This window comes from Neoarthrinium moseri, assembly GCF_022829205.1.
Source record: "Neoarthrinium moseri strain CBS 164.80 chromosome Unknown scaffold34_Wmoseri_CBS_16480, whole genome shotgun sequence".
Classification (NCBI taxonomy): Eukaryota; Fungi; Ascomycota; class Sordariomycetes; order Amphisphaeriales; family Apiosporaceae; genus Neoarthrinium; species Neoarthrinium moseri.
This window is the reverse complement of record NW_026055148.1, coordinates 232,796-244,801: the sequence shown is the minus strand read 5'-3', so window position 1 is coordinate 244,801 and position 12,006 is coordinate 232,796. Positions and strand designations below refer to the sequence as shown.

Genomic DNA, 12,006 nt, shown 5'->3' with positions numbered 1-12,006 from the left:
TCCTCAAAACACGCAGAGGAATATGGAAAATGCAAATGCTTCCCCTGAATGTCTTTAATCTCCTATGTTGCGGTTCTTTCTTCGGTGCTGCTTTATCACTCGACCAACTTCCATGAATCTGTTCCTTCCGCCATCTGCTTCGCCCGGTCCCTCTCAGACTTCTCGTTGACTTGAACTTCCTGCCGTCATAGGTCTTTGCTGCCGCTCTTGGACAGAATCAGTCCAAGTCATCATTCTTGTCCCGTTCGCTTCAACCTTCTACTTCGTTCACTTGAGTTTGCTGCCGCTCTTGGACAGACCTCCTCCTACTCTCCCCACCTTGTCTCGTTCAGTTTCGACCTGCCAGAATGGACATCGCTGATGGCCACGAAGTCCAATCTGGTCGAGTGGTAGAGACCAATGCCACAGGGCCAGCTCATTAGGCAGGAAACAGAGACGCCACAACCCTGGTCTTGGGTGTTGGACCATCTATGCATCAGACAGTTCTTATCGGGACATTCAAGGAAGTAAGCTGTCGTCTCTAGACTCAACATGACCTTAGGCTAACTCTTGTGTCGGTAGCACCCGGGGCACACGCCAGCAGAATCGCCTGTTCACACTCGAGGAGGTCCGAGACGTCGAGCTGAAAATTCAGAGGGAAGCGTCGGCGAAGCAACGCCTGGAGACCAAACTGGAGAACGCTTCTCCGGCCTCGATACCAAAGTTGCAGCGAGCAATTGGCCACCACAACCACGTCATCGAGCAGTTGATCTACAAGCTCGACAATAAGGCCAATCACATGCAAATCGAGGAAGAGGCGTTGAGACGCAGGCCTGTTACGTTGCAGCTCACAGCGCAGCCGGAAACTGTCGAGATCGCTTGGCCACGCAGACTGGACAGCCTTTTCGCCCCAGTCACTCCAGCCGCCCAGCCACCTCAGTGGCTTAGCTTGAGGTCGGCGTGAACAGAGGATGCTTTTGCTGTCATTGGACTTTTGGAAATAAAATAAACAAATTGTTACCCAATATTGAACGTCTTGGGAACGTGAGACAACGGCACGTCTGTCTTGGATAAAGCAATGCCTACTTCCGCGATAAGCAATCCCAGATAATCATCAACGAAACGACAACCAACTGAACCGTCACTGTGCGACTACCCATTTTACTAGTCAGTGTAACGAGCATTCGGATACATTCGCATAACAGCTCAACACATTCATCAGCAAGTGTCTAGTGGCATACAGTCAAACAAATCGCTCAAGACATGACGGATCGTGGAAGCGCCCATTCGATGTCACTCTCGCAACATCGCTTGCATCCACTACAGCGTGGGTTTGCTGACGACGGCTGTCGTAAGGTGATACGTCCACAGAAACTACGATAATCACGCAAATGAAACAGCTCGACCACGTCCGTCCTGACAGCTCTACTTGGTCGCACGAAATCTGGATAGCATGTGAGAGGCGCCGGGCTTTCCACAGAGTAGATATCTTAAGGAGTGACTAAAACGTTTGTATCTATTGTGTACCATGAAATCTCAACATTGCTGTGAGTGCTCCACTCAGCTCCGGCTGACCATCTACCCAAAGGCCAGCCAGAAATACGCAGTGGAGCAGAGAATCTAAATATAAACATTATGCAATTATCAATAGAGTGCGTAGCATTTCGTCACAGCCCCGGCGATCCACCTTACATCAAAGCAGCGATGGCACCAGCAACGGCAAGGACACCAGCGACGCTGCTGCCAATGATAGAGGCTCCAGCAGTGACAACGGCGCTGGTAGCGCTGGTAGTGGTAGCCTGAGTCTTGGTGGCTGAGGTAGCAGTGGTTGCCTGAGAGGTGACAGGGTAGGTGGGAGGAGCGTATGTGCTGTTTCCGCTGTGTGCGCTAGTTCCAGCAGTTCCGACGGGGTAGACACTGGTCGAAAGGGTAGCCTTGCCAGTGGGGTAGGTAGAAGCTCCTCCGGCAGGGTAGGTAGAAGCTCCTCCAGCAGGGTAAGTAGAAGCTCCTCCGGCAGGGTAGGTAGAAGCTCCTCCGGCAGGGTAAGTAGAAGCTCCTCCAGCAGGGTAAGTAGAAGCTCCTCCGGCAGGGTAGGTAGAAGCTCCTCCGGCAGGGTAAGTAGAAGCTCCTCCGGCAGGGTAGGTTGAAGCTCCTCCGGCAGGGTACGTGGTGGTTGCGCCGTGAGTCTCAGTAACAGGGCACACAGTCACAGTGGTCTTGATCTCGCTGGTGACGGAACCAACGGGGCAGTCGGTCACGGTAGGAGCGCAGGAGGTGACGGTGTAGACACTGGTGATGTACTGAGTCGAGGTCGTGTAGCCAGCAGGGATACTGGTCGTGGCCGGATAAGTGGCAGTGGTCTCATCAGTGCAAGGGACGACAGTTGTGGTCGTGTGGCCGTAGGGGCAGTCGGTCACGGTAGGGGCGCAGCTGGAGATGGTGTACGTGAGAGTGGTGTAAGCAGTCGAAGTGCTTCCAACAGCAGTCGTAGCACTGGTTGCCGGGTAGCTGCCAGCGGAGGTAGCGCCGGAAGTGGTGGCAGCGTGGCTGGAGGTGGACGACACAGCATAGCTGCCAGTCTCGGACTCAACCGGGCAGTCCTCCTCAGAGCTGGTAGAGCTGGGCTTGGTGGCCGAGTACGAGAAGCTGGACGAGGTGGTGGTGATAACGGCAGACGACGAGGTCTTGCTCACGCTGTAGCTCTCAGTCTCCTCCGGGGGCTGTTCCTGCGCGTTAGTGATTTGGCACGCGGGATACGGTTTAGGAAACTCTTACGCAGTCATCCTCCGATGAGCTGGCAGAAGCCGAAGCAGACGCGGAGTAGGAGAAAGACGAAACAGTGGCAGATGGGACAGAGTAGGACTCGGTCTCAGGCTCCTGTGAATGTGTTAGTCATGTTGCCATTGGAAGCCTGTCTGAGGAAGGCTGAAGGACTCACGCAATCATCCTCAGCTGAGCTGGTCGAGGTGACGGCGTATGCGGAGCTGGTGGTACCGGCGGCCGGGTAGGAGGCTGATACAGCGGCGACCAGGATGGCTCCTGCGCCAGCGTACTTGATAAGGGCAACCATTTTGACTGTTTGGATCGAGTAGCGAATGACTGAAGTTGGACCGCCTAAGAATTATTGACCTTCCACGAGATAGCCGGACGTAAGGTGTGGGAGGGATCAGATTGCAACGCAGGTGGGCGGCAGCCAGCCGATATAATAAATAAGAGGGCCGGCCTGCGGAATCATTGAGCGATGGCTACAGTAGTCCGCAGACCAACGGGCTGGAACCGTGCAACCGTGGGTCGGGCCCCATGTCGGATAGGTTGTTCGCAGACTTGTTCTGCAGGGATAGGTATATTCTGGGCCAAGTAGTGCTGTCAATAATGGGACGGCGATACGGGCTTTTGGGCTTAGGCGGGTACACGTGCGTGAGCATCGCAGTCGCTAGCCAGGGGTTGCTGGACCGAAGCCCACGAATGAGGTCAGTCGAATCCACGCCTCGCGCCGGTTTGGGTAAAGATGCAGAAAAGTCGACCGGCCCATAGTTCGATCGTGTAATTTCAACCGCGAGGTGGAGATACTCGCCGAGCTGGCCGAGACCCAATTGGCGGAAAGCCCGCGTTCAGGGCTTGGCTAATGACCGACAAGCACAGTTGCCGGTTCCCCTCGCGCTGTGCTAAGGCAGAGGCAGGATTCCGTCGGGGTACTCGGGCCTACCGGACGGCGGGCGTAGTTCTGTCCAGACTGGCAGAGGATTCCTGAAAACTGGAACCTGGGAGTCGGACTCCTGAATACGACTCGAGAGCCACTCTGCCGGTTCGCTAGGTGGTAGCATACATCATCGTGTGCGGGGAATGGTTCCTGAGCGTGGCTGCAACCTGGCTGCCGTGTCGTCCTCAGCAATACCGTCCTTCTCAGCCCAGGCGCATACGCTGTTTGTCGTTACAAAGAGAAGCAATCATCAGCGGGCCCTGATGATATGCTCGGTGCTAAGGAGCAGCCGTACCGCATTGCATACAGTACTGCCGGTTACAGTTTGCCAAAGATAACGAAATTGGTTCCTCTGGTGCTCTACTATGGTACTGTGTACTGTCAATTCTAACTAAAGTCAATTTGCGGCTCCACACAGCGAACCCGGGAACGTGTTTCCACACCACAGTACGAGGCGATATCCACCAGAGGGACTGCTGACGCACGAAGAAGACGTGTGCTAACTCACATTGCGTAATGACTCGCACTGCCACACTTATTTACCCGAGGAGCAATGGCCAAAGGATTCATCTTCTGGATTTTTTTTTTGGAGCCAGGCAACCAAAGGAGCCTTCGTTGCTAGCCTACACAGTACTGTAGTGGCTGATCGCCTTTGAGAACAAGATACGTTGTGGCCCCCGGGTGCGGATGCCCTACTTTCTAATCGGCATGCGCGCCTCAAGTCGAGATATGTGCCTTGCAGCGTAATTCCCCCCAGCTGTAGCTATTTCCGGCAGGTCAAGACTAGCGTGGCTGGGTTGCCTGTCTTCTCCAGTACTGGTGTTCTCCAATTTCGCTGGGGTGGCATTGCTGGGAGCGCCCATGGTTCGTATAATTTGGGACCCATCATGCGAGGCCTCGACGATTTAATTATATTGAAAGCTTCATCTCGAGACGGACTCGTATTTCCTTCGAAATGGCAAGTCATGACCAGCAAGTCAAATTTGGCTTTTGCTTCGCACCCGCAGCGCACTTAGGACGGAGAGCACGGCGCGGGTTTTGATCGGCAATTGCTTCTCAATGGGGTTCACGATAGATACAACAATCAAGCAAGCAATACAAGAGAGGCGCTCAGCACCGACAGAGCGTGGCCAAGTTACCCGGCTTATCAAGCCACTGGTCCTTGTCGCAGCATCTGACACAACTGCAACGGTCGTTGCCGCGCCGTTCATCTGGCAGCGTTGAGGCTTCAGCGTGCTCGAGAATGTGGGTGCTTTGCCTACGCGGTGATGACGACGGGACGGCTCACGCCTCACCTTAATCAACTAGCTAGAGGGGCTGAGCCAGTATCTTTCCAAGCCCTACCGCGCCTCGAAAGAGCCGTCAAGTTTCGGCGTTTCCTAGACAAGGTAACTGTCCGGTAAGTGTCAGGTTTCCGGCGCGCACTCAAGACTCAGTAGCTGGCCCTGTATGCGTGTGTGTGTATGAAGTAGTGTACGGACAACAGGCTGCTGCAAGGTAGATGATGGCCCTGAAGATTGTGGAGCTCCAAGAGTGAGAATAGTATGTAGTGGATGCAGTGGACTTGTCAATATTCGCAGGGGGGGCCAAGAGACTGTGTGGTTTACAGTACAAGACAAAACGATCGTCCAGAATGAAGCTTTTCTTTCATCTGATCTCTTCCGCCCAGACAAAATTACCCGGCTGGCTGGACGGTCTTTGCGACCCCAGAAAATGGGCCCATGGGCTGGCCCAGAATTCTCGCAGTTGGGACCGCTTTGGCCAGGACCTGGCTCGCGGGCGTTGGGTGCGTGCTCGGTGTGCAAGCGAGCATTGGACCGTCCCAACCTCCTGGGCCGTGTTATGCAATCAGCACTCGGTTCGGAACAACGTGCTTCCCCGGGGAATACACGCCTCGGGAGCTCGTCGCTGTAGCAGCGCATCCAGCGGATGTGCTGTGCCGGGTCGCTGTCCATGTCGGATTTCGGCATGGCGCATGACGTCGGGCCCCTTTGGGAGAAGCACAGAATCCAAGATTTTGCTGGTAGAAAGCCAGTGAGGAGTGAGACTCATCTAACAGACCCGCCTTTTGGTTGCGAGGGCTTTTCTGCGGTCGCGCAGTCTCGATTTTTCCCTCTTCAGCTCCTGTGTCGCATCAGCATAGAAATATTCATAAGATCGCATTGTCCAGCAACTCGAGCCGCGTTGCTTTGCTGCTGGTGGGATTGCAGTGTGGAACCCGGCTCTGTGTCTCCTGTGGGCTGTTGACATCTCTCCCCGGCTTGGCACTCATCATCGTCCTCGATCCTCGCTTTCGATCCAATCTTGGCACCAGGAACGACGCAGGGATTCCGCAAGCGCATAGCAGCCACTGCGCAACACATCGCCGCGTGTCGCACTCGAGCTTAAGCCTCACCCGGGCCTATTCTGCCCGCGTCGCTTCGGGCCAGTTCACAACGTCGGCGTAGTCGCGAAGGATACTGACATCATCGTCTAACCGCCGCCAGCATGTCCACCGTCGATAGCTCTGCTCCACCAGGACCCGGCCAACCCGGCGAATCCAGTGTCGATGGGGCGAACACGAGCAGCAACCTCCAGCAAGTGCATGATAGCCAGCCGCCGCCACATGATTCGGCGCAGCCTCAACCCAATGGTGGTGCTGAGAAAGAAGCTGCCCCTCATCGGCACAGTACCCTGGATGTCAAGGGGAAATTCAACCATCAAAAAGACCGAATCAAGACCAAGGCCAAACCACCTGGAGGCTACGACTCCACCCCTATACCAGATGCACCGCCCGGTTACACGGTCAAGTTCGTATTTCACAGTGCAAGTAACCTGCCCGTTGCCGATATCAGCACTGGCGCTTCGGACCCCTTTGTCGAGGCTACATTGAGTACTGCGTTACCCAAACGACACAAAGAAGATCCTGATCTCGTCCACCGGACCCCAACCTTGAGGCGTACGATAACGCCTGAGTGGGAAGACGAATGGATCGTTGCCAACATTCCGTCATCAGGGTTCAAGCTCAAGTGTCGCCTCTACGATGAGGACTGGCCCGATCACAATGATCGGCTTGGCAATGTGACGTACATTGTTAATGGCATCGACGAGCACTGGGAGGGCGTTTCGCACAAGGAGTTTGAGGTGAAGAAGCGTGTGGGAAGTAAACGGGCATACCTCCTCAAGGCCGCTACTTCCGCATTTCACAAAGATGTGTCGATGACACCTCGGCTAGTCTTGACCGCAACTGTTCTGGGCTTGTCAGACTCTCAGCCGAATGCCCAGGTTCATACGGTGGGCCCGACCTCATACTACAGGCACTTTTCACCCGTGATAGGGCGGCTTGCAGGCGTTCAGGTGAACAAGAACGAGGATGATGACTCTAATGACCACCAGGGGGAAGCTGCCAATAGCAATGGCGATCAGGGAAACAACAAACGAACAACGAAGTATGACTTTCAGGCCATCGAAATGCAACTGCAAGGGCCCGTCCCAGAAAAGCTCTACCACCGATACGTGGAATTTAGGCCAGTCATTGGCCTCATGTTCAGTCGGAGTGGTATTCGTGGTCGTATTTTACACAAGGCCTTGACCCATCAACACAACCGCATCTACAACTTCGACAGCTCAACCGAGTATGGCCGATTCAAGCCATGCTCCGAGGAAGCGAGCTTGCAGTTCCTGAAGATGGCACACTTTGACCATGGAGGCCGCGTTTTCACTTATGTCATCACCCTGGACGGCCTTTTCCGCTTCACCGAGACTGGCAAAGAGTTTGGCATTGACTTGCTCAGCAAGCACACGATGCACTCCGACGTGGCGACGTTCATAGCATGCTCAGGCGAGTTCTTTATTCGCCGGCTGCAGAAACCTACCGCTTCCGAAGATCCTGAGCCAGATCAGCCAACTCATCCCAGCGAGCCGCTGCCAGGGGGTCCGCCTAATGATCAACCTCCGTCCAAGCCATCCTACTACCAGCTAGTAATTGATAATGACAGTGGGACTTACAGGCCCGACAAATCAGTCCTACCTCACCTTCAAAAATTCCTAGAGAAGAACTTTCCGGGACTAGGTGTTGTAACTCTCGCTTGCGATGATGAGGAAGACCAAAAGCTGAAGGAGAACCAGAGGAAGGTCAAGAAGGAGGAGGGCAGCAACATCCAGATGGTCCTCAACCGTAGCCCCAGCGCCAGCTCCTTCAGCTCCGACGATATCAGCGATTTGGACGAGATGGAACAAGCCGGAGAAACGGGCCGCAAGAGTAAGAGGGAGCGAATGTGGGATATGATAGAAAACGATCAACCTCTTGAGGCCCTTAAGGGCAAGGTTCGACCAAATCGTGATGAGAGCGGACCGAGCAAGGCAGCTCAGCCTTCTTAGGGCCGCCCATGCTTCTCTGTCTTGCTGCATATTTGCTTGCACGCGAGCTGGTTCTGTTTCGTATAAACCACCAGTGGTCACAAGATTTTGGTTCCTGGGGGATTCTATTCAGGGCTTCATTCAGGATGCAGGGAGGTTTCGTACAGTGTTTTTGAGATATCCTTTAGTCCATATCTGCCCTGCCTCAAACCGTGGCGTGCTCATTAATAATGCTAATCTTGAAGATTTGGTCTTGATGCTATGAACTTTCGAGAATGTGTGTGGTTCTGGATCACGAGTACGTATGTATTCTTGTTGATCTTCGTATTTGGTTCGTTATAGACTCCTACAATTCTCGAATACATGGACCATGAGGGGTGGGAAGACCACTTCACGATGCCTGGACTTTGGGAAACGATTATGAAAAGAGGTAGGGTGAGCAGTTGGATGTCTCACCTACGAGAGTGTTGGGCGGCCCCACCGGGTGCGAGGTTCCCCGCCATGAACCAACACGACAGTAGCATGCCAGTGATTTTTTTATCTATGTTCAACGGCCTGTTGATACACCATCCAGAACCATGATAGCTTGCTAGGTTCTATATTCTTGAACAAATTGCAATTCCAATCAGGAGCATGGCTGTCAAGACTCTGACTCGGGTCATCTTGGGCGCTCTTGTTGGGGCCGTCGCATCCTATATTGTCTTCCTTGCTGTACTCGCCTTCCCGCACTGTCAGAACCAGGTCATTTACCTGAATAGAGTTTCACTCACCTGGTTCCAAGACGTCAGCATACCGGAGCAGTGGGGCTTTCTTCATAATCAAGTTTCTTCTTTTTCACTCAATACTCAAGATGGAGAGACTCTGCAGGCTTGGCACATCCTGCCCCTAGGCTTGTATCAGAAACATGAGCATAGGCTTTCAGAAGAACAGCCGGGGCAACGTAAGGAAATAACGACCAGTATCTCATTCCAACTTCTACACGATGACCCGGAAGCGCTGCTGGTTCTGTACTTCCACGGCGCGGCCGGGACGCTGGGCTCAGGCTGGCGGCCTCCTAGCTATCGAGCTATGTCCGCTGCTGCACCAGACAATATTCATACAGTCGCTATAGACTACAGGGGCTTCGGTGCGAGTACCGGAACTCCTTCAGAACAAGGACTTCTGACCGATGCAGTCACGCTGACCGAATGGGCTCTAGAGGTTGCAGGCATACCGGCGTCGCGGATTGTCCTCTTCGGCCAGTCGTTGGGAACGGCTGTCGCCATATCTCTAGCGCACCATCTGGCAACAAGGCCAGATCCAGTCCTTTTTTCTGGAATGGTGCTGGTAGCTCCCATGGTCGACGTGAAAATGCTCACAGCCACCTACCGAATCGCAGGGGTGGTCCCTATCCTTGGGCCTGTTGCCCGATTCCCAAGGATTTTGGCATGGCTTAATACCTTCATTCGCGATAAATGGTCTAGCAAGGATAAGATGGTTGAGTTTGTGCATATATGTGAGCAATTGGAGGGGAACCATTCAAAGTACTACATCGCCATTCTTCACGCAGAAGACGATTATGATGTTCCGTGGTTTCACAGCGAACTATTGTTCTGGCAAGCTGTGAATGCGTCTCAATCACATGGAACAAGCCCAGAAGCTTTAGATGGGAAGACTCAGCTCACCAAGATCCCCTTGGGAGCTGCCGGTTGGGCTATGAACCAAAAGACGAGGAGAGGGGCCATCAAGAAACACATATTGAAGCATGGGTTCCACGATAAGATCATGTCATATCCCATCGTGAGTTTGGAAGTCCTGAACGCGTTCAGGCTGGCGTCCAACGGAGCATAGTAGTCCTGAGATGAGGCAATTACAATCACAGATCCAAAAGGACGAGTAGTCACCAGATTTGTGGCCAGTTGCTGAACCGCGTCAGCGTGGAGTGGTATGTAGCACATCTTCCAATGATATTTGGCTACAGATAATGAATGGGTTCATCAAAAAAATATTGGATGTTAATCACCAAAAGAAGATTACACTCAAGGATCATCTGGCTCACCCTCAATGATTGTCTGAAGGCTAGCGAAGTAAAATATTGCAAGGTCAATAAGCAGTTTTCTGTTGCTCCGCCAGCCATTGTTCAACAGAATTTCATAGCTTCTTGCTTTGATTGAATTAGAGTCGTCTATTTTTGCCACGTAAACGTTGCGGTCACACTGTTTTCACAAAAGGCACGGTGCTTGGTTGCAAATCCACGTGGCAACACACAAGCTCTTGCCGCAGCCACCGCAGAAGCATATCATTCTTTCACATTCGAAATCGAGTGCTACAGGCATATCCCATCTCTTTCAGAGGCTCCCCGCGTATCGCGATGTCTGATCACCTTGATGCACCTGACCCGAGTCGAATCTCGCGAGCTCACAGAGGCACAAAGCGAGAGACTGCCTACTTGGAGTCACAACAACCCCTGAGCAACCCTCCCTGGCCAACTCAGCACACAGGACCTCGAACGTCGGGCAAGAGCGGATCTGAGGGCTTACAAGACCCGTATGAGCAGTCCGCTCGTTCGCGTAGCAGTAAGCTCGGCACCGTGAACCACTCCCCGCAGAACCCAGTCGTTCCCTCTAGAGACCACAGTCCTACAGCTCCGCGAGAGCATCGTCACAGGAGGCATAGAAGACGCCATTCGCGTTCAGCAGCGCGGTACTCCACCTCACGCAGCCCCCTCCGCGGCCGCCTGCGTAACTCGTCAGTCCCTCGCGGCCCGCGCAGTCCCAAAGCTAGCAGCAGATCCACAAAGTCACCGTTCCACGCCGGATTGCAAGACATTCTGGAGGGGCTTTTCGGCCATGGGGCGCGTGGACCCACAGGCGATGAATTGCGGAAGCTAGCAGACGACTTCGGCGATCTCATAGTTGGAGAACTGGTGGATCGCTTGGTGGAGGAGCTCAAGGACGGACTGTTGGAGAAGTTGCTCATTGAGTACTTAGAAGAGCTGGTCACGGGGGCCGTGAGGAAGAAAATGACCAGAAATAGCAAGGGCAAGAGCAAGGACAAGGACGATGAAGGAGACTGGAAGAAGGGTCTGCTGAAGAGGGCCGCGCTTGTACTGGCCAAGAGGTTCACGCACTGATCTTGAAATTCCGTGCGCGATTATTTGACAGTCTTGAATTCATATGAATGAAGCGATACTTCCTGCGTGGTATTGAAATCTCACTGGTTATTCTAAGGTCTAGCCAGTATAATGTCATCTAACGTTGGTAGTATCTCAACCTCTACCCTATAATACCGTACGCCGAATACTCGAAATAAACAGAAGGCTAGTATGCCTATGTTATTTAGGGGGTTTTTTCCCCCGCGGATAGGACTGCAGTAACTAGTCAGCATTCTGAACCCTCATCTAATTCTCGAGCACGTTCCTAAAGTCCGAGGCGTTGGGATCGTTACCTAACATGAAACCGCCCGGTAGCACTCATAAAAGGCCACTTTCTCTCCATGAGTTTATCAGAAAAGAATTTACTGAGAGAGTGTACTGTAACCAAAATCAAGCTCCAGGTCGCGAATATGCATGACATGACTAAAGGTCTTCCAAAGACTCGGCACGTTTAAAGCGTAACGTCGAGGAGCATTGGGCGTTCAGGAATACACAAACGTGCAAAAAGCTCCCATATCTTCAGCGCTTTTCAGAAAAGAAAAGCTGCATTCCCGGACTTGTCGTTTCTGTTTCTCAAACACCTGACCGAGGCCAGGGGTACGTCTGTGTACCGTTCCAATGCCAGTAAGAAAGCGGGTCTAGTCCACTTGTTAACAGCATTGATGTCTAGTCCAATTGGCTCAGCAAGGTAACCTTGAAAACGGACCGACAAGACTGGACCAAGAATCGGCGATAGAACACCTTATTCGCTATTCAGCCGCCTGAGGTCTGCTTTGGTAACGTCTCTGATTGGCGGAAGCGACGACTACCAAGGAACCTGCGTCTAAGTCCTAGTTGATGTGGGCAGGTTTGTCAC

General features: G+C 53.1%; 5 protein-coding genes across 5 annotated transcripts; 4 read left to right on the top strand and 1 right to left on the bottom strand.

The window, feature by feature from the left end:
• Positions 1-399: 399 nt before the first annotated feature.
• JN550_008274 (uncharacterized protein) lies at positions 400-943 on the top strand (the record flags this gene model as incomplete). Its single annotated transcript, XM_049320217.1, has 2 exons — positions 400-506; positions 562-943. The coding sequence occupies 2 exons, from the start codon at positions 400-402 to the stop codon at positions 941-943; spliced, it is 489 nt and encodes a 162-aa protein (XP_049169787.1).
• A 724-nt stretch (positions 944-1,667) lies between these two features.
• On the bottom strand, positions 1,668-3,049 carry JN550_008273 (uncharacterized protein; the record flags this gene model as incomplete). The annotated part of the gene is made up of 3 exons (XM_049320216.1): positions 1,668-2,699; positions 2,755-2,856; positions 2,918-3,049. The coding sequence occupies 3 exons, from the start codon at positions 3,047-3,049 to the stop codon at positions 1,668-1,670; spliced, it is 1,266 nt and encodes a 421-aa protein (XP_049169786.1).
• A 3,117-nt stretch (positions 3,050-6,166) lies between these two features.
• On the top strand, positions 6,167-8,038 carry JN550_008272 (uncharacterized protein; the record flags this gene model as incomplete). The annotated part of the gene is made up of 1 exon (XM_049320215.1): positions 6,167-8,038. One exon carries the CDS (start codon positions 6,167-6,169, stop codon positions 8,036-8,038), a length of 1,872 nt encoding a protein of 623 aa, XP_049169785.1.
• A 612-nt stretch (positions 8,039-8,650) lies between these two features.
• JN550_008271 (uncharacterized protein) lies at positions 8,651-9,847 on the top strand (the record flags this gene model as incomplete). The annotated part of the gene is made up of 1 exon (XM_049320214.1): positions 8,651-9,847. One exon carries the CDS (start codon positions 8,651-8,653, stop codon positions 9,845-9,847), a length of 1,197 nt encoding a protein of 398 aa, XP_049169784.1.
• A 520-nt stretch (positions 9,848-10,367) lies between these two features.
• Positions 10,368-11,129, top strand: JN550_008270 (uncharacterized protein; the record flags this gene model as incomplete). The annotated part of the gene is made up of 1 exon (XM_049320213.1): positions 10,368-11,129. One exon carries the CDS (start codon positions 10,368-10,370, stop codon positions 11,127-11,129), a length of 762 nt encoding a protein of 253 aa, XP_049169783.1.
• Positions 11,130-12,006: the final 877 nt, after the last annotated feature.